The sequence below is a fragment of the Falco punctatus genome, assembly GCF_963210335.1.
Source record: "Falco punctatus genome assembly, chromosome: 6".
Taxonomy (NCBI): Eukaryota; Metazoa; Chordata; class Aves; order Falconiformes; family Falconidae; genus Falco; species Falco punctatus.
The window spans coordinates 11,766,800-11,788,260 of NC_137585.1; the positions used below are offsets into that span (position 1 = coordinate 11,766,800).

Genomic DNA, 21,461 nt, shown 5'->3' on the forward strand with positions numbered 1-21,461 from the left:
CCAAGTCACTCGTATGACTCAAAACATACTTTATTCAAAGGACAGTATTAATGGACAGGGAAATTATGTTTACAAGAAAATCCAGAGGTAAACAAAAATCTGATTGCTATTGAAATTAACTCATCATCAAGTTTCATACTTTTGGTTAAAGTTCTGAATAATTATACATCAGTATCATACAGAAATATTAACACAGTAGTTTAATATTTCCATAATAATTGGGTGTACCTGCAGAGCCTGCTCTCATGGTAATGCTTGTATATTCAATAGTTTCTTCACGGATTCCTTATACTGAGACATGTTATCTTCTGTTTCTTCATTTTTAAGTGCAGTTACAGAGTTTCTGTAATTCTTAACCACTTCAGATGCAAGCAGCTCTTCCTCAGTTACATTACTGTCATTCTCCGAGGCTTTTATTCGAAGTAGTGTATCCAAGGCATTTTTCTGAGAACAGCTATTTTCCCATATATATTCTTCCATATCTTCCTCAGTCTTCTCGCTCTCCCATATCTCAGTTTTCTGAAAGAAAACATACATAGTCTGGAAAACCGCTCAAGACTGAAACAAAACTACAGTAATATGAAGAAACTTGTCTCCCATACCAATTAACTTTAACAATTACAATCATCGTGGAAGATATTTCCCCTCCTCTAAAGTACAAGGCTTGTAACTCAAGCCTCAGAGTTCAAAAGGTGCCTGTACGCCATACATTTTCTGTGCAGAATGAGTTTCCTTCCTCCCACTTACCAAGTTCTTTAGGTATCTGGCAGATATAACTAGGCAAATCAGAATGGGAAAAAAGCTTATAGACTAAACACAACAAAAAGCCTTGTAAAAGTAGTCATTTTAAATAACCCTAAATGCTCAAGCTTTGGAAGTAGTGACCTAGCTATTATGCCCCTAGCATATGATTTTGGTATGTTTACATTGGCTGAAAGACACAAAGTGAGACAGCTTATACCAAGTAACCTATGAGAGACAACAATCCTTCACCATTTGGGAAATGTTGTGTGACTCATATGGAAAAGCACCATCAATTAATCCATTCCCTCTTCCTGCAAAACAAATTGCTCCTCAAAAGAATCTCTATCCATAAGGTGCTAATTTTTACCTAATTAGCGTTGCAGGATTAGATAGGATCAGAAGTTGAACACAGACAGAAGACATCATCCCAGTGCCTGTAAATACCTGGCTTGTGCAGTTGTTTATAAATTTTCTCTTTGAACATTTCCCTGATTCAGCAGGCCTTCCTCTAGCTTCACAGACTGTTTAAGGGATATTTCAAATGTTATAACCTGGTATTTTTATAGATGTAATTTTTATTGTACTCTGGTAAATACATATGCTTTGTAGATATATCTGTGGTTTTACACACAAACAAACATGCAAATAAATATACAAACTACAATAGATTTATAATTATTTAGTACTTTACTGATGAAAACAATACACAGTGTCCTTGTATTATTTCAACTGTGTAAGAATAACAATTTGAAGCATTTTTGGTCTATTTTTGGTGTTTGGTTTTTTTTATTGATTTATTTACAACTGTTGTAGAAATGTCTAAATAAAACTTGTATTTGTCTGGGAGTAAGTTCAAAGAAACTTTATAGTAAAGCATTTATAACATATGGGGGGTTTTGATTTTTTTTTTTAATCCCTTGCCAGAAAGAGCTCTTCAGTAAATTTTAGCTATGCTATGCAGAATCCAAAAAAAAATGGCAATCATGAGAGGGTTGGGTTTTCTGTTGGTGTCTTTGTTTTGCCTGTTTTGTTTTGTTTGGGGCAGAGGGAGCATGGGTAATATTGTTTTTTCATTTATTTTAAAACATTCTGCCCACTAGTCTAAAAGGTTGCTGCAGTCAAACCACAATATTTAATAAACTTTAATTAAAACCCAAGATTCCCCCCACCCCAATCCCTGTGTGCTTGGGTCCATCTATCTGAATGTAAAAGTACTTTAACAAATGCTGCATCCTGCACCCGGTAAATGGAATCTCTTGCCTTTTAAATCTCTGAGTCCAAATGTTTAGTCAGAAACAGTGATTAACACTGCTAAAGGGCTCATATGACTGACATTAAAACCTGGACACAACACAACACAGAAGTAAAAGAACCTCATTCAGTTTCAGGGGCAGGTGGGGTTGGACAAGGATGACAGACCATAACCTTTATTGCTAAAACAGTAGAGGACAAGCAGGTAAAGTATGTTTGAAAAATATGACAATTCACTGTGGAGATTTACATAGTTTAAAATTAATGTACATCATCCTATTTTACATAACTTTTGCTTATCTGTATAATGGCTGTCCAAAACATTTTTTCCTAAACACCAAAAGAACTCTAAAGAAAAAGCTTCTCTCACAGGGATAGGGTTTCTGAAGTGTAAGGGAATATGGGTTTTGCCCTTGGTCATTCCCTGGATCAAAGTAACATTTAAAGTTCAAACAAAAGATCACTGTGAGGCTTTTAAGCTCATTTAAGTTATAGCAGAGACAAGAAGAACTAATGACAGTTATTACAGTTATCTCTTCAGGAAAATCCTTCTCTGCACACATTAACTTACAAGATTTTGGAGATGTATACTGATAAACAGATTAAGATTTCCCTATTTCTTTTAAGCTATACAGAGCAAGATTTTAAGGAGGCCAAAGAAACTGTTAGGTATTCCTTTCTTGGAATCCTTCCCAGCAGAATGGTGTGTCAAAATGGATTTTAAAATGAAATTTTACTTCTGGGGGTAGAGAGGCAGGAAGGGATTTGACAGTAGGAGGAGACTGCAAAATCCATTACTCAGCACTGCTACAAGAAGCCAGTATCTATCGCTGCAATGTTGGTGGCCGTGCCTCAGAATGAAAAGTTATCCTACTGTACACAGGTCCAGACATACATCACAAACAGGAAACTGAACAGAAACCAGATTTTTGCAAACTGACTGTATTGAGTGAAAAGTAAATACCTTTCCAACCAGTTTTTACTGCGAAAGTGAATCTGTAATTATATATTCATTTGAAAAAGTACCCTAGGTTCACAAGCAGCCACGAAGTCTGAATAGCGAAAACGTTACAAGTGTTGTAGTCTTAGTTTAAAGTGATAAGAAAACTATGACACAATGAGAGAAACTTCAAAAATGAGGTCTTAATCAATCAAAGATTTTTTTTAGTTGATTATTTTTGTCCCCTGCAAACTTAAAGTAAACACTGCAGTAAGAGTCCTACAAATAACAATAAAATTGTGAAAAGTTGAATAAAATTGTGGCAGTGTGTAACATTTTTCTACAATTCCCACTTAGTGAATGATGTAAAAATCAATCAAAATATTCAAAATATATTTCTTCAATGAATTCACTAAAAACAATTACTTCATTCTATCATACATAAGACACAATCTGAGTATTAACCAGCCTGGCTGAAGATGTACTCTGCTGATAATTCCAACTATTTCTCTTACCAAAGCTTCCAGTAAGAACCGCAAAAAGAAAAAAAAAGCGAACCAAAAACCCACCACCAGAAAACAACTGTTCATACAGTCAAAGGATCTAAACCTATTACTAAAGAGCCACAGAAGAGTGATTTTTATTTTTTACACTTCCTAAAGCAAATATAAAGAAATATATTTTTTTGGTATTAAAAATGAATACGATTTTTTTTTCTAAGCAAATCTTTTATGCTACAGTTTAAGCCAGTATTTTGGAACGTTTACAAGCCTTTAGAGCGCTTAATTAAAATGCTAACCCAGTATAAATAGTAAAATAGTACTCTGGCCAGTGAAACTGCTTTTGACATAAATGTCATTAACAAAAAGCTTCAACTTATAGTGCACCTTTAAGTATAGAAGAACGGAAAGCATTTCTGGTCACTTGAGCAAGCTTTTCACCATTTTTCTGCCATCTTAACTTTCATAATTTTGCGGTCACAGCAATATGGAAAAGAATTAGATTTGTCAGTTCTCTGGTGTTTCTTTTGGGGAAAACATTTTAACTAAGATTTGTAAGTGGCACACAGAAATCTTCAAGGCAATTAAAAACATCACTCATGTTAGTCAACTTTCTTGTCAGTGGTTTGAATAGTTAAAAAATTAATGCTCTTTAGCAAAGACCAAGTATTTTAGTGGGAGTTTTTTGAAGGAGAAGGGGAGTTTTTTAAGTTGCAAGTCAAACTCTGTATAGCCTGGAATAAATATCCCCATTTATTAGTACTGCACTGAAATTAAAGATACTCTGTGTGGTACAATAATTACAGATTTTCAGGTAATAAATGACAGCTATGCTAACATTTTCCAAATTATTTGGTATCTTCAATCCAAAAAGGAGCTGCCAAAACAATAACGTACTTACCTCTCTAAATGTATTACACTTTTGAACTTTACTATTTAGTTAGCAACTTAAAGAAAGTATCAACATAAATTTGTACAGAGGCAAAACATATTTGTATCTGACGAGATTGGATACAAGATTTTTAATTGCTTGGTGATGCAGAATAGGTTAAAATACATTCTTCTGAATAAGCAAAAATTTATTCTAGGACACAGCAATGGCACAGGGCAGATAAGACTCTAGAGGATAACAGAAAATGAGGAGAAAGACCGGTAAGACTAAACATTTCCAGTAAGGTACAAATGTAAAACAGAAAAGGAGAACTAGCAGAGAAGAAAGAAGAGACCTTTGCCTCAAAAAATAATATTGGATGCAAAAGATGCTTTCATACTTAATGATACTCACAAGCTTAATCTCTGGCCCTGCAACTAAGAGTCCTTAGCAGTCACCATCATCTAGAATGCCTCTTTCAAAAATGAGGACACTACCTAATTTCTCTGGGCTGAAGCAGCTGCACATATTTTCTGGAAAATCCAGGCTTCTGCAAAGGTCATTTGTAAGGTATTTACCTAATACAGTTTGTTTTCTGAATGCCAATCAGGTAAGATTCTGATCTTATCAGGAAAGATAAGTGATATTAAGGGTCCAAATATTTCATGATTTTCTGTTAATTTTGGTAATATCTATGCCCCACAGGATTTCATTTCACTCCAACATTTCGATGTAAAATTAAACAGATGTAAAAATATGTATTTATGCATCAAAAAGGAGCCTTGTTACTCCAGCAACTAGAAACAAAGGGCTTAAAAACAAGGTATCACAAAAAGCATGCCACAGTCTGAAATAGTATAAAGACAATTTTTAATTAAATCTTTTGCTTGAATATTCAGCCTTTGTGGTTCCAAGCAAGAGGTACAAAGATACTTAACCTTCGTTCACTACAATACACATTTCCTGTCAGCAAAATTCTTCCCTTTGATTTTAAATGTTTGCATTCAGACCTTCAGAGAAAGTTATTAAATTTAACACCTACTATGCCACTTAGACTTATCTTTTCTGACTCATATTAATGATGAAAACTCTTTCAAGCTGTTAAGATTTTGAGCACTGGTGAGTGCACAATGAAATGCAATACATACTTCAAAACAAAGTATATATTACAACATTCAGAGACCACCCTTACTTCTGCCTCAGTTTGCATTACTTAAACCATATATAATGACATACTGAGAAAGAACACTATTGTATGGAGGGCACAGTCATATCACACTTCATTATTCTAAGATCTCAAAGTCAGGAGATTTACACTAAGCAGTCTTCAGTTATACTAAGTGGTGCCCAGAGCTTTAAATATCTCTCCCAATTACATGCTCTAGCCACTACACTACGGCCCTCCTTTTTCAGCAAAACGAATCCTGAATTTTCTTCTGCCCAGGGAGACGGCTTCAGCAAGACTTAAGCATCTCCCTCCACCTCCCATTTTAAGCCTACAACCCATGTGTCTTAACACCCTGAGTGTCCAAAACATAAAGTATACTTTCAAAATGGAAGTATCCAGAGACCTGTTTGGTTTCAGAATATATATCCTTTCATATATTTTAGGCTGAATTACAAGGTAAACTCTTACTATGACAACTGCAAAATTCTGTAACTAAGTTCCACTGGCACGACCTGAAGTGATGAAAAGTATGCTTACTTGTAACGGCTTAAAATGATTGTAGATGAAAAAAAACACAATACAATTTAAGTGCTAAATGAAGTCCAGAGAAAAGCTACACAACTGACTTCAGGATTACCACCAATGGTGATGTAAAAATATTCCTTCAGCTGCAGGCACACAGACTCCCCACCCCACCAGTGCCTTGCTGTTTAATGTTCTACTTAAAAAGGAATGCAAAAGCAATGTGGGATACTTTCCTCAAATGCATTCAGACCACAGCTTTGGGGTTCATAGATAAATTTTAGTTAAGCCTCTGTCACTGTCTGTCCATTCTTCAGTTTTTTACTTCTCTCACCTCTCTGCTTCTACTGCCCTGTCCTTTCATTTCAAGTACTATTAACATCTAAAGTGCAAGCACAATGCAAGGAGAGGCACCTAGAAGACCTTTTGGCTATTACTGCACATATTTAGTAGCCAATTACCACTTACCCCTACCTCTATATTCCTTCTTCCCTACTGTTATTAAGTCTTGAATCTTTTTTTATCAGACTCCTGAACTACACTACTAGAAAAAGCAAGAGAAAGTTCAAAATTGTGTAAAGCATTAACTCTACTGTTATTCTTAGTATGTCAGATTAGACCTTTTACTTTAAGAAATACACTGGAGAACAGAAAATGCAAAGGACAGCTTTTCACTCATCTTTCAAGATCTCAACTGTGTCATACAGAATGACATCCTCCACTCTCCATCATCTTGCATTTGTGTACATTGAAAATCAAGTGGAATTGGAGCAAGTAAAACTGTTGCACCTTTTGTAGTCTTGACTGGTTTAAAACAACTGTAAGTTATTTTCTCATTCTATCTTTTTCGGATTCCTCCCCTTTAGGATGACTTTGAATGTTTTTCCTTACTGGAAAATTAACTTTCTCTTCCACTTGTTTCTCCTTCCTGCTTTCAACTCATAACAGAACTTTACTTTTCAGTGATTAAGTATTAATCTGAGCCGTGTGAATAAATGGGTTTATGATAGTTTTAACCACTTGAGGGCAGCAAACTCTTACTCTTTAAAAAACACTTAGTACCACAAAAATGCATTCAGGTTTAGAGAGATGTTACAGCACTGAAGTTCAAGGAAGTTCAGTTCAATTCTTACTAGATGGTGCAAGTCAGGTATCTACTGAATCCATTCTAAAAGCTAATAAAACACAAATATTTGATTGACAACCTTAAAACTATTAAACAGGAAGTAAAAGATCTCCGGGTATTTTAAAGTAAGAGAATAAATGAGTATTCTTGAGTTTTAAAAACTGAATGTTTTAAAGATAACTGGACGAAGAGACCTGACATCTGTCTGCTTTTATCAAAATTAAAGTGCCAAATACATCAGTCTGGGTTTTTAAAGTACACTTCTTGCTTCTTATGCATCTCTGTTAAATAACAAAGACTAACTAAATCAAATTCTCCATTAGATTTAGCTGCCTCATTACTCAACCTGTAGTTCAAATAGGTTGAACCAAGACCACAATATGTAGACCCCCAATTAACGCTGCTCCCCACTGTTCAAATCTATCTCAAGAAACAGCATACTGTCTTACCAAGCAACTATTATCAGTCCACCAGTATGCTGCCAGTATTCTGAACAGCTTCCCATAACTGTTCTGCTTTACAGTAGTATACCTCATTTGAGCCTGTGATAACAGAGGATGGATCAAGAACCACAGGATTAACGTTTTTCCTCCTCTATCAAAACAAACAAGCAAGGTTTGGTTTTTTTCTGCCAGAAAACAACAAGAACTATAGATTCTCTTTTCCAAAAGCAAGGGTAACATTATCTGCTACAGGAATGCATTCCAGAGGACAAAAGAAAATAATCACATTTCTTTCTTCAGAATAAAGGTGGTTTTTTTTTCTTTAAATACAGATCAAATACCAACTGGTAACACTGTACTGTATTATGGTAAATTCTAACACAATACTGAAAGGTTCTGAGTGCCCTCAGCTTTTGCAGAATTTTGCATGGTCAAGTCCACCAACGACATTTCTACGTGAACATGAGAAGACAGGAAAGACAGTATCGTTTCAAATGTAATACTATTTTAACTACCAATTTGTAGGGGTTATGTAGCCAAAAGCCTATCCCGTAGTATCCCACTTCTGTAAGTAATCAAATAGCTTCAGCTACTTTCTCCTTTCCCAAGTCATTAATTTAACTTTTCATGCTCCTGCCACCTCTGTCATTTTCTTCACTTCAGCTCTTTATTCTGACTGTCTATCAACAGCTTGACAACTCTTTTCCCCTGTCCCTCCCTCCCACAGTGCGGAAACTCTGCTTCCTCCTCTAACACTCACAAACCCAAACCAAAACATTCATTCATTTACTGCTTCCCCCCCTGCACACACAAAAAAATTACATAAATTTGTTCCTTCAGTTCCTTCCCTTTTTCTTCATTTCCCCATGCATTCAACAAAAGGGAGCTCTTACACACATGATCATAAAAAACACCTGAACTTCTCTGAAAGCTTCTCTACACCAGGTTCAATCCTCCAACATATCTTCAAAGCTTTTCACAATTTGGCTAGTCTGTCTTCTTGCATGATCCATTCACTGCTAGCAGGTCAGAGTAGATAAAAATGCTAGCCAGTGCATTAACCTAGCAACATGCTTCCCTCACTTTCACCATGGTACCTTTCAGAAATGAGTTTGCCAAGTTTGATCTGGACAACCTTTTATTCATTTATCTAAATGCAAACAAACTCTCTTCCCCACGTTGCAATCCAAGAAAAATCCATTGTTATCAACATATTCAGAGCCTTGAGGCAGAGCTATACCTGTACCAACTGTAGGTAATTCCCCCCCCCCCCCCCTTTCCTTTATATTTTCTCTGCACACACTTGTTGTGTATTTCAATTGTAACTCCATTACAAAAAGAATTCTTGTAAATTAATTCCACCTGAGCCCTCTAATTGCAATAGCAGTAGAATTAGTAAATTGTGGATGCCCTGGGGTTTTATGGATGCCGAGACTAGAAAAGCATACAAGAAAATCTGTAATACAGAGACTGCTGTTGAAACAGTGATAAATTTTGTCTTCTAAGCATGCATACAAAGAGCCAGAGGAGCCAGAATTACCCTCTTCATGCTCATTCAAGAGTAATGTTCTGCTGAAAATGCATGTCTACACAATGGAGCTTCACAGCTCATAGTTCACTACAAAACCACAAAGAACTATCATTTTTTTAAAAAGGTTTCATAAACTACTTGGATGCACTAGTTTGTAACTGTAAGAAAGTAATTACACATCACTGACAATTAAAATATAATTACACTTGAAATTACATTTCCTGATGTATATCTGCATACAATCTTCCCTTTTATATATTCACATGCTTGTGGGTTCACAAAATTCAGTAATGCAGTGATTAACATAAATTAGAGTTATGCCATATTTAGAGAGACAGAAGGCAGAGTTTTCAGGACTGAGGGCAAAATTTACATGTAGCCAGCTTTCCCTTCACTTAGCAAAAGTGGAACACTGCCCTCATTTATTGAATTCCATCATGCACATACATTAGAACACAGTGTGGCACTACTCCATTGGAAAAGTCACCCAATCATTCAATTAGTTCTGTAAACAGGATTGATGTTACTGTCTACATGGAAGGCCTGTTCCTGCCCATCCCCCTCCAATATTAAAGTTCATACAAATGAAAATAAACCATACATTGTTTGCTTATCATTTACAAAATATATCCAAACTATCTTTCAGCAAGTTATTAAAAGACATTACCACTGACCATGGGAAAAAACAAACCAACCACAAAACAAAACATACCACAAAATGAAAAAACATGTCTCAGGAGACCATTAATTCTTCATGGAAATCAAAGACAATTACAACTGACTGATGAACTCATCAAATATTAACATGGAAGTTGAAAGGTAATAAAAGGGAAAGAGACTTGTGCATATTCAATACACACTGAACACTCACACAGCAATATCGTATAGCCCTGTCTTCCATCACTAAGTAATGCTAGAGCAAAGGACAGATGCAGCATTCGCTTGGAATTAATAAAGCAAACGGTGTCTAGCGCTCTTGTCATTGCTTAATACTGGAAGCTGATCGGTCATTAATTTAAGATCTGTAATGCAATGTAATGCTGTTGGGGAGAAAAATATCCATGTGTACAAAGCACTTGAAATCTAAAGTAAATGTATCTTTTAAGACATATCTGAATTTAATTTGATGCACTCTACAATTACAAAACACCTCCTTCAAGGCAACTTCCAATGAAAGGGAAATACAGCTCATCCTCCTTATGTTTATGTCATCAATGCAATGATCAAAATCAAGAATACTGAAATTCATTAAAATGCTAAATATAGAGATTTAATTTAAATACTAGAGAACAACTGAAAACAGTAACTATGAATTTTGGTAGCTAATCAGCTACTATTTCTTTAAAAGACTACATTTATGGAAATACACTGATGATGAAGGCTTTCACTGTCTGTCTCAAACAATATAACTAAAACCAAATTACATTTAAACAAAGTTAAGATATCCAAAACATAACTATGGGGTTTCAACAATAACTTCATTTCAGATTGCTAACCTGTTTTCTGTAAAAACACTTGTAAAATTGTTGAAGGCAATACTTATAACCAATACAATTAACCACAAAAATACAGAAGTCTGAAGAATTCACTGTAAAAGAAAAGATTAGTGGTCTATATTTACAGGACTAAACAATTGTAGTAAATTATCAATAAATTGGAGTAGTATCTCTAATACATTCATCTGGGATATTTCACATGTATAACCATTCACAAAATGACCTACTGGGAAAATTTTCAAATATGCCACATCCTGAATCATTATAGAAAAGTTTACATTACACTTGCTTTGGCAGAAACATTTATCTGAAGAGTTAGAGTAACTTTACATATTTTTCAGGACACTAACTCTGACGCAATGAAGCCCTAAAACTAACAGAAGATGGGGAGGATGTTCCTTTCCTGAGCAAAAGGGAGCTCAGAAAAGCAGCCTAAGACCTCACACCATCCATTTTGAGGCAAAATTTGTGAAAGCATTTAAGCAGCAGAATATTTCCAAATTACAGCCATGGTTTACTGGAGCCCAGGAAGAGTACAAGAAAATACAGATTCTAAGTAACATAGAAGAGTGTGGAATCAGGCAAAATACTGTACTGTATCTTAGTTTTCACAACTTAAAAGACAGTAACACACCCCCCTGTTTTTTTGGAACAGTTTTTTTCTTTAAATGTGGTTATTGTTAAGGATGCATAAGTAACTGATGTTAATCACAGAATACACCATTCCTCTGGATGCACTCAATTCATATTTGAATATTGTGCATAGGAAGCCCAGCATGCTGCCAAACTTAAGGTAGAATCATAAAATCGTCTAAGTAGGAAAAGATCTTTAAGATCAACCAGTCAAACCATTAACCTAGCACTGCCACATTCAGGAATTCTGAGAATGAACGTGTTTTCTGCTAGGCTGAGGGTCAGTTTTGGGCTTGTGAGAAAAAGTATTGGGAAAAAATCTCATTACTAAGGTCAAAAACTAGACAACTTCTGAAAAGAGGAAATCTCTATATTCAAACAACAGAACAGCACTTGTGAAGTTAAAAAAATGCACTCTAATTTGACTAGGAAATTGAGATTCAAACATAAGCAACTTAGATGAAATTATCAAGAAAAGTGAGGTGGATGAGGAAAAGAATCTAAGATAATTTACTTCAAGCTGCACACAGTCATGGAACTTTCTATAAATTGTGAGAGAGCTCATTAGAAACCACACACATGTTAAGGAACACAGGTTATTCACAATTGCTTACCCAAGATTCATGGTACAAAACTGTGAGGAGGTGTATGCCATAATCATAGTTCTGTCTTCTTAGCGGACACCTGAAAATTCATAAACAAAGTTAGTCTTTTTGAAATCAAGCCACTGTAATATACTTTTGAACAAAATGTTAAACTCGCCATCAGCATTTTCTGATTTGTAATGTAACGAATCTTAGGAAAATGTGTGTTTGATTCACATGCATTTCTGAGTTACACATAATAAAATACATCATCATGAAGGCATGAGTATTAAGAACACAGACGAATGAGCATCTGCAAATCAGTAGGAAAATGTACAAAATGCAAGATTTTACAGATCTTCAGGAAACATTAAAAACTTCTTTGCCCTCTAAGTCAAAACATTAAGTCTGAACTTGCTTAAAACCTAATTTATTTTCTCCCCCAGGACTTGAAGGGAGGAGGATGACTGGTGAAAATAGCCATGAAATAGCAGTTCAGAACGGGAGAGCTAGCCAATGATTTCAGAAGAAAAGTTTAAGTCAATGTAGCTGTAAGTCAGAACAGGATCACCAGTAAGATTTGTTGGGATAAGACACAGTCCTGCAAAACCAGTTCTTTTTCTTAAAACTAGTCACGAAAACCTTCTGCTGAGAATTTAATGGCATTAATCTCTTCCTCATGCTGATCAACCACACCTTCCTGTCTCTTTCTCCCACTCACATCTTCCTGCAGGCTCCTTCACCCTGCTTCCTGATGTGGAACAAACTGAATCGTGCAAGACTACATCTGAGACACTAAAAAAATCATTCATCTGAATGACTATGAACTATGGCTGTTCTACAAATAAACTTTAAAAAGGACTCAAGCTTTTGACTTTTATTTGTTGCATAGTCAAAGAGTCTCATTTTAAAACTAATCAAAATACCAGCCTGGAAAAATCCCATATTAAAGAAATGGATACTCCAAGAAATGGATACTCCTCAGAGCTTGGGCCTTAGAATTTACTAAAAATAAAGTTAAAAACCAAGAGGCACATTTAAGAGTTTCTTCTGCAACACAGCATAAGACCATTCACAGATGCTCTAGAGGGTAAGCTCCTTTCAGCTATCCTAATGCTTCAGCCAAAAAGTCCTGCTAGGGAAATTAAACTATTGATAGCACAAGTGGTCCCAGTAAACTACACAGATTTCCCAGTCTAATCGAAAAAGATATGCACAATTTTATTAATTCTGTATTTATTTTATGTAAAACAAACCAGTACATCATACAAGAGGACAGGAAATTTAAGAGGCGAAAAATAATTCTAATAAAAACATGTGAACAGAAAAGACTGTCAATAAAGTTTTTCCTACTGCTGAAAGCAGCTGTGAATTAAAATTTATCATGAATTGAGGAATACGTAAGTATGCTCTTAAAACATTTCAGATTCCAACACAGAAAACAGGTTTCTCCAACACAGTCTTCTGAACATAACTATGAATAACTACAGTGATTTGTTTATATCTAGAAAATCAAAACACTGAGAAATGTCTGGTTACCAATGCCATTTTTCTTCCCTGAAACTCTTCAGAACACTCTTAAAACTAACAGAACCCATGGGTTCTGTTGGGAAACATGAGAACTACTTTAAAATAACATTTGAGACTTCTAAATACAGAGCTTCAATAACCAACAATATTTAACAGGTATTAGGTTTTTGACCTTATATGTTTTGTCCATTACAATTTTAACAGTTAATAACAGGAGTACTGGTATTCTTAAGTCATATTTTAGCCTTAACAATATAGTAAGTCACCAAGACAATAACTGATATTACTGGAAGGCACCCAGCCATCTTGTAACTGTACCTGTCTGTTGTAATTGTGAGTGTATCTGTATCCTTACAGTACCGCTCTCCTACAAGTTTAATGAGCTTCTTCTTGGCATGGTCATCCAAATTCAGGTTAGAAAGTTTTACCTTCAAGTACAAGAGAAAACACCTTTAATTACTGGTATAAATCCAATCTCTACACCCTGCAAATATTTAAAGATAGTTACATCCACCTTTTATCAAGTATTAAAAGGATAGCTATTAAGCTAGTAACATTACAACCTCAGTTCTAACATGCTGTAATATACTTAAGGAAATCCACTGCTTTTTATTCAGACATTCAGTATACCATTCCCCTCTCATTTCCTTGCAACATGTCATACTTGCACACGTTTTGTCGAGAAAGCCAAGCATTTGGGTTTTTGAAACAAAGGTTGTTTACAAAAATACTACTTACTCTTAAAATCACCACTCTTGCTTTGGGATTACGAATAGATGTCCCTGAAGAAACATAATCTACCGTTTCAATTTCAATAGGAAAATGCTGTTCACATTTCTCATCACTGTCCAAAGCACTCGGCCATTCAGTGCAGAAATCTGTATAATAAGAGAAAACATTCAAATTAGTATCTGTTGTTTTGTTGGTTGTTTTTTTTTCCAAATTTATTGCAATATATATTTTTTAAAGTACAATCTATAGAAACCATCCTCATTTAGGTAACAGCAGGATCTCTACTAGACTTGCTACATATTTCAATGTGTTTCTTTGTACTGGGTTCCCCAAAAACAGGATACAGTACTCCAGATGCCATCTCACAACTTCCAAGTAGAATCACTGAATGGTTTGGGTTGGAAGGGACCTTCAAAGATCAGCTACTCCAAACACCACATCAGGGACATCTTTCACTAGATCAAACCGCTCAAAGCCCCATCCAACCTGACCTTGAATACTTTCATGATGGGGCATCCACAGCTTCTCTGCGGCAAGCTCTTCCAGTGTCTCACCACGCTCATCGCAAAAAACTTATTCCTTGTGTTCAATCTAAGTATCTACCCTCTTTCAGTTTGAAACCATTGCCCCTTGACCTGTCACTACAGGCCTTGGTAAAAAAGTCTCTCCTTGTCCTTCCAATAAGCTCTCTTTATATACTGAAAGGCAACAGTTAGACGTCCCGGAAGCCTTCTCTTCTCCAAGCTAAACAACCTCAATTTTCCCAGCCTTTCTTCACAACCAGAGGGCTGGAACACCTCTCCTATCTGTGTAGTTCTCATGTGACAGGTCCACATCTTTCTTGTACTGGGGACCCCAGAAATGGATGCAATACACAATAGAGAGAAAATAATTAACCTCCTGAATGTGGTTGCTAAACTCGTTAATGCAACCCAGTGTGCAGGTAGCCTTCCTTGCCACAAGGGCACACTGCTGACTTATGTTCAACTTTCAAACGCCCACCAGGCTCCACGTGGCCTTTTCTGCAAAGCTTCTTCCTAGCCGTTTGCCCCCCCTGCCACACGCATGCTTGTACTACTGCATGGGTTTTTCCATCCCAGATGCACGACTTTGCAGTTGCCTTTTTTTAACTTCATGAGGGTCCTTGCAGCAGATTTTTTCCCCTCCCCTCTGAATGGCAGTTCTGCTCTCCAGTGTATCACTTGTTCCCCCCCAGTTCCATATAATCTGAAGACTTGCTGAGGTTGTGCTCTCCACCATTATCCAGGCTGTTATAAAGCATGTGTTCACATGCTTGGAAATGCCTTCCAGGAAGGTTTGCTTCAGAATCTTCCAGAGAATGCTGTGAGGCTGACTGACCTGCAGTTCCCTGCATCTTCTTTTTTGCCCTTCTTGAAGATGGTCAGGCAAAAATTTCCTGTTCCTCCTGCATAGTCTTAACCTGCTTTGAGCTACTGTGTACTTTCTTTTTGCATCTCTGGTCACTCAGGAGTTCCCTGCACACCCATGCTGTCCTTCTGCCACACCTGTTCAACTTTCTGCACACTGCAATGGATCATTCTTGCTCTTCTGAGGAGGTTGAATTTAAACACCCACCAGCTCTCACAGGCCACTTCACTCCTTAGGAGACTCCCCCATGAGATCTGCCAAGCAGATTCCTGAAAAAACCAAAACCACTCTCCTAAAGTCCAGACTGCAGTTCCACTGTCTGTCTCGCTCACTTCTCTCAAGATATTAAACACCAGTTTCATCACCACTGTTACCAAGGATGCCACTAACCTTCACATACTTGACCAACTCTTCCTTGTTTCTGAACAACAAATCCAACAGAGAAAGTCCTCTAGTCAACTCATCAATCATCTGCATTGAGAAATTGCCTTCCTCATTTCTCTGAAGATCTTAAACACCACAATCTTTTCATAACCAAGGCTGCCGGCAAACTTGACATCTCCAACCAGTCCTTCCACACTTGTGAGTAACAGGTGCAACATAGCACCTTCCTACAGACAGTCTGTACAGCATTTCCATCAAGAAATTATCTGCAACACACTCCAGAAATCTCCTAAATTGCTTCCATCACATCCTGCTATGCTTCCAATAGATGTTGAGATAACTGCAGTCCCCATGAAAACCAAAGCTTGCAGTTGTGAGGCTTTTTTGAGCTGTTCATCCACTTCCTCTTCTCAAATATGCAGTCTGCGGCAGATGCCCACAAAAAGATCCTTTTTGGCTTTTCCTCTGATCCCAGCTCTCAAGTTCTTAACCAGCTTGCTACACATCTCATTGCAAAGCTCGGTATCTGAGCTCTTCTTCTGGCTACAGGTCAGCTCCTCCACAACATCCTTGCCTCTACCTCAATCATATAAGCTTTCAATCTGCATGTCTGCGACTCCTCAGACTTTGAAATTCCTCCTGTTTCCCATGTTGCATGCATTTGTATACAGGCAACTCAACACAGGCCTCTTATCACGCAGGTTGAGGGGAGACCTTAATACCCTCTACAACTACCCGAGACTGTAACAAAGTGGGTGTTGATCTCTGTTCCCGAGTAGCAAGTGATTAGGAGGAAAGGAAACGGCCTCAAGTTGCACCAGGGGAGGGTTCGATTGAATATTAGGAAAAGTTTATTCACCAAAAGGGTTGTCAAGCACTGCAATAGGCTGCCCAGAGAAGTAGTTGAGTCACCATCCCTGGAGGTATTCAAAAGATGTGTAAATGCGGCGCTTAGGGACATGATTTAGTGGTGAACTTAGTGTTAGGTTAACTGCTGGACTTGATGATCTTAAGAGTCTTTTCCAACCTAAAAGATTCTATAATTCTGTCTCCTCCCTGACTCCTTCTACCTCCACTCTTTGATGGCTAACCTCATTAGGTTCTCCTTATTTGCTTGCTGTGTCTCCCCAGCAGACCTTGCTCTCACAGGTTTCATTTATTAATAGCACTTTACTGATTGAACCCTGGTTTAATCACAGATAATCTTCTGAGAACTGAGTCACATTCATCACTCATCTTCCTTAAGATGCTAAACTATAAATTCTCCAGTACAAGCAGAGCCTAATTGAAAGGTAAAAGTCTTACTGGTGTGCTGAAAATCCCCCAAGACATATCAGCCTACCACCCATATGACTCTATGCAGCAGTAAGAAAGCATACAATACTAGCCAAGCCAAAGCCTGACAAATAACCAGCTTCACAGGTGGACTGTGCCTCACCTTCTACTTCATCACACAGGTACATTGTGCATTGTCTTAAAACTTCAAGAGAGATTTTTTTTTAAAAACAGAAAAAAGAAAAAACCCGACAAAAGAGAATAAACCCCCCCTCACCTTTAAGAGCTGCACAGTGTTTCTTAATTGCAGGAGGAGTAAGATGCAAAAAATTGGGAATCTGAAACAGACACATTAAGAGTTACCAAAATAATAGCTTTCTGTCTGTTCATAAATAAAAGGGAATTACTGAAAACTGACTACATTTTTAACATTTGTTAAGGTAGTACAATACGCTTAATAAAATATTAAGATAAGAAGACTCTTCTCAAGTCTCATTTAGCAAAAGACTTAAGTTAGCCCCATTACAAAAGTCATAGTCATGACAATTCTAAAAACATCTGCTTTGGTTCATTTGTTACTTATATTTGTATTTGTTACCATTTCATGGAGTATTACCCTATTTAATAATAGAAAACTGTATCCAATACAAATATTCCAATCAAAGCAGTGCAGCCTTAGTGAATAATGACTTTTAAAGTTACCACACACCAATGGCACGTGTCTTACCTTCATAAGTTCTAAGTTGCCTTCCTTTGATGGAGGTACTCCTCCCTTCACTGGGTAACCCATTCGAACTGGGAGAGGCACAGAGGCAGGTTTAAACACTGCTGCTGTCGGGTAAACACTGCTCCAGTCCTGATCAACAGCCATCCTCTCAGTTCTGGGAGGTATACCCTAATAAATTGAAAAGTATAAAAAGTTTGATGGAAGATACACTGTTTGGTGAGACAAAGCAGGAGCAAAACACACAACCGTTATTTCAGGAATAAATTCTCACAGGTAGAAATTTCCAGACACCTTTACATAGAAAGTTAGTGCTCTTTTGTAACAGAATTTTTAAAAGATAGCCTCTCAAATTCAGGTTACAGGCCTTTCCCAATCTTCAACTGCATTTTATTTCAGAAATGCTTAGAAAGAACTCACCATTTCCTGCATTATGATAGATCAGCGGGGGGAGGGGGGGGGCAGAGGGAAGAATCAAACTAGTATTTAATTGCAAATTCTGTTTCCTAAAGTGCCTAAATGAGTTTCAAAATTCTGGAATTCTGAAAGTCTGAACAAGTTAATATTAAAAAAAAATATTAATAACTCCAAAATTACTTGCTATAAAAATCCCAGTACAGGAATGATGCATTGCTACATTGCAGAAATAGCTTATATCCTCCATAATAACTGACCAAGATTTCAGTCAAATGCTCTTTCAAAAAAATAATCAAATCACTGTTTTTTTCAAAAAAACCCTTAGTTTTTACTTTATAATGGTAAAAAACAAATATATGCAGTCAGTTGGTCTCACTGCTTTGGTATATCATTATATCACCAGTTAACAGTGGAAGTTAAACAAAAATGTAATACATGCCAGGTCCACTTTTACTATTTGCCTTTAAAAATTGTAACATCTGATGTACTGCTTTTGAAATTTATGTGTGGGATAAATAAGAAAATACTCGGTGATTAAAAGTTCAGGTATCACTTTAAATTCCACTGTGCATGAACAGTTTCACTTACGCACAATATCACAGCTTTTTATTATGCCAGAAAGAAATCACTACAGATCCTGTAAACTCATACTGAAAACAACATTAAAATGTCTATCTGTTTTTTAAATGAACTTTACATTACTTTTAAGACCTGCAATACACAGTGTCAATACAAGCTAACTGTTAGCTTGTTATCGTTAATGCTTTTGCCTTTATGAGAACACAGACTGAAAACATCTGGGAGACTGAAAAAAGTTAGGTCTGGGTTCTAGAATAGTTACACTGGTGAAATGTTTCACCAGGTTTTGACTGCAGAAGGGGTTCCTGTACAAAATGTTAAGCCATATAACTTAGAAAACTTTTTCAAACACCCGAGTTAACCACAAATAATTTCAGTACTTACTGATCTTACGAACTGTGGTGTCCTGCCTCTTCTCCTTGTGGAAGCTGAAAGGAAAAAAAAAAAAATCAGTAAAAACTATTATATGGGTTGTGGGGGGAAGCAGCAAAATTTTGGTTTTTTTTTCTTTTATAAACACAATATATACTAATACTTCCCAGTCTTTACATGGAAGAAGGGGAAGATCAGATACTCATACTGCAGATTGCTTGCTTATTTTTTGGAATTTAAGATTAAAAAAAGCTTGGAAGCCATTCTGTCTGGGTCTATCCTAGAAACATGTTAACAATAATTTAGTGGTTACATGCCTAAATGCATTTTGCTAGCATCATTTATTCCAGCTTGATGCAGGAGAAAAGAAAAAACGAGATGGGAGAAAGTACACTTTTGCTTTCATAACTGTGCTTCCTTTCCTCCTTCCCACACGGCTGTTGTCACAAATCACTTTCTAACAGCAGCACAAGACAGCTAAATCTAACAATTCACTATTACCCAAAGGAGAATCCCATGGTTCCATCCCTTCCTTCTGACAGCTCATCTTCACACCCTCTTCCATGCCACTCAAGCTCATCTAATATCTGTCTAAAGAGTTAAGCACATCAAACTGTTTTTCTTCTTGAGCTGGGGAACAAACCAATGGGTTTGTTTTCTGCCATTTTACCATGTTCATCTGGCTCATTGAGCAGTCCCAGACAAGATGCAACACAGTGAAAGAGTTTACTCCCTTCCAGCAGGCCTGAGACACCTTTTGGCTCAAATTTTTAGCCACCTAACTTCAGTTGGAGCTGTGGTGAGAGACTCCTGGGGATGCATGAAGATACCAATTACCGCTTGATTTTCAATCTAAAGTGAGATCTTCATTTTCTTGGTTTTGTTTCCTCCTCCTCCTCCTCAAACTTTAAATACTTTCAAGCCACCCTGTCTCCCTCCTCAAACTCTAAATACTTTCAAGCCACGCTCTGTCTCCAATAAACAACATCAAAACAACACGGCCTTTATAAAAGTCAGATAAATGAAAGTGAATACAGTAACATTTATTTTCAAGCATCTAGTTTGAGCCTGGGGTTTTTTTTTGCTTGCTTTTAATTGTTGCCATATTACAATACAGAATATAATTAGCAAAAAAACACTGAATGGGATTTAAGAGTGAAGTTGGGTTCTTTCTGCCTCATTAATTTGTCTTACAACCCCACCCCACATAAGCCTTGGAAAAATTATGTATTTTGCAGTTCTTCTGTTTTCTTTATCCAAATTCAGTTCTTCCTCTTCTTGCTACATAAAAATTCAAACTGAACAATACATATGGGGCTCTGCAACAACTAATACACAGCATTCTTTTATTCCTTAATTTGCTATTTTTGTGGTGCTCTCAGACACACTTCAGTCATACCAATCCTATTAAATTTGTTACAAACATCTACAATTCCAGGTCAGGAAACCTTTTACTCCTGCAGTGCCAGGGGCTCCAACATCAGACATCACTTAAAGGCCTTTTCAGCAATCCAGCCTGCTCCTGAGCCTGCAGATGACAAACGCCAACCCTGCCTTCAGAAAAACATCGGTACAAGCCTGACCAACCGTTTCCATTTGCACTCAGAACACCCGGAACAGCTCTGCTTGAGGCCAGACACGACGGCAAATGCTTAACCTGCCTCAAACGATGAAACTCTCACTCGTAATACCTAAAGCCAGGCGATGCACTGCAGGTCCACCGTACCGCTGTAATCCTAAATATTCTGTCTAGCAAACACGCGTTTGTTCACTTATTTCTTCAGACTACTCACAGTATTTGTGCTGCCTTTACCACAGCAAAAGTAAAGAAAAAATCTGTAACCTTTACCACAAAATTTAAAAATGCAAACAAACCAAAAGCTCTTCAGCAAATACTTGCAAAGAAATCCGACTTTTTCAAGGCCGCCTGCAGCCGGGAAGGATGTAGGGCCACGGGCCTCAGCTCCCCGCCCGCCCTCAGCGCCCCGCCAGCCCGAGCCCCCCGCCCCCGGACGGCTGCACCCCTGCCGCCGCCACAGTCGCCCGGGCCGCTCTCACCTTCCCTCTGCTGGCCTTCCCCGCTGCTCACCGCAGGCACGGAGGAATAAGGCGCCGCCCCGAAGGCAGGTGCGAGCGGAGCCCTCCCGCAGCACCGGCCCAGCGCGGCCCAATAACCCGCCCCGAGCCGCACCGCCCCGCTAACGGGCGCCATCTTCCAGCCCTGCCGCGCGCAGTCTCCCCCCGCGAACC

The 21,461-nt window shown here is 37.5% G+C and overlaps 1 protein-coding gene across 1 annotated transcript; it reads right to left on the reverse strand.

Moving 5' to 3' along the window:
* Nucleotides 1-12: 12 nt before the first annotated feature.
* On the reverse strand, nt 13-21,461 carry MRPS35 (mitochondrial ribosomal protein S35). Its single transcript, XM_080392394.1, has 8 exons — nt 21,270-21,461; nt 19,224-19,267; nt 17,847-18,014; nt 17,397-17,457; nt 14,078-14,217; nt 13,658-13,767; nt 11,840-11,909; nt 13-519 (listed from the first exon to the last, which is right to left on the reverse strand). The coding sequence occupies exons 1-8, from the start codon at nt 21,421-21,423 to the stop codon at nt 244-246; spliced, it is 1,023 nt and encodes a 340-aa protein (XP_080248520.1). The 5' UTR covers nt 21,424-21,461; the 3' UTR covers nt 13-243.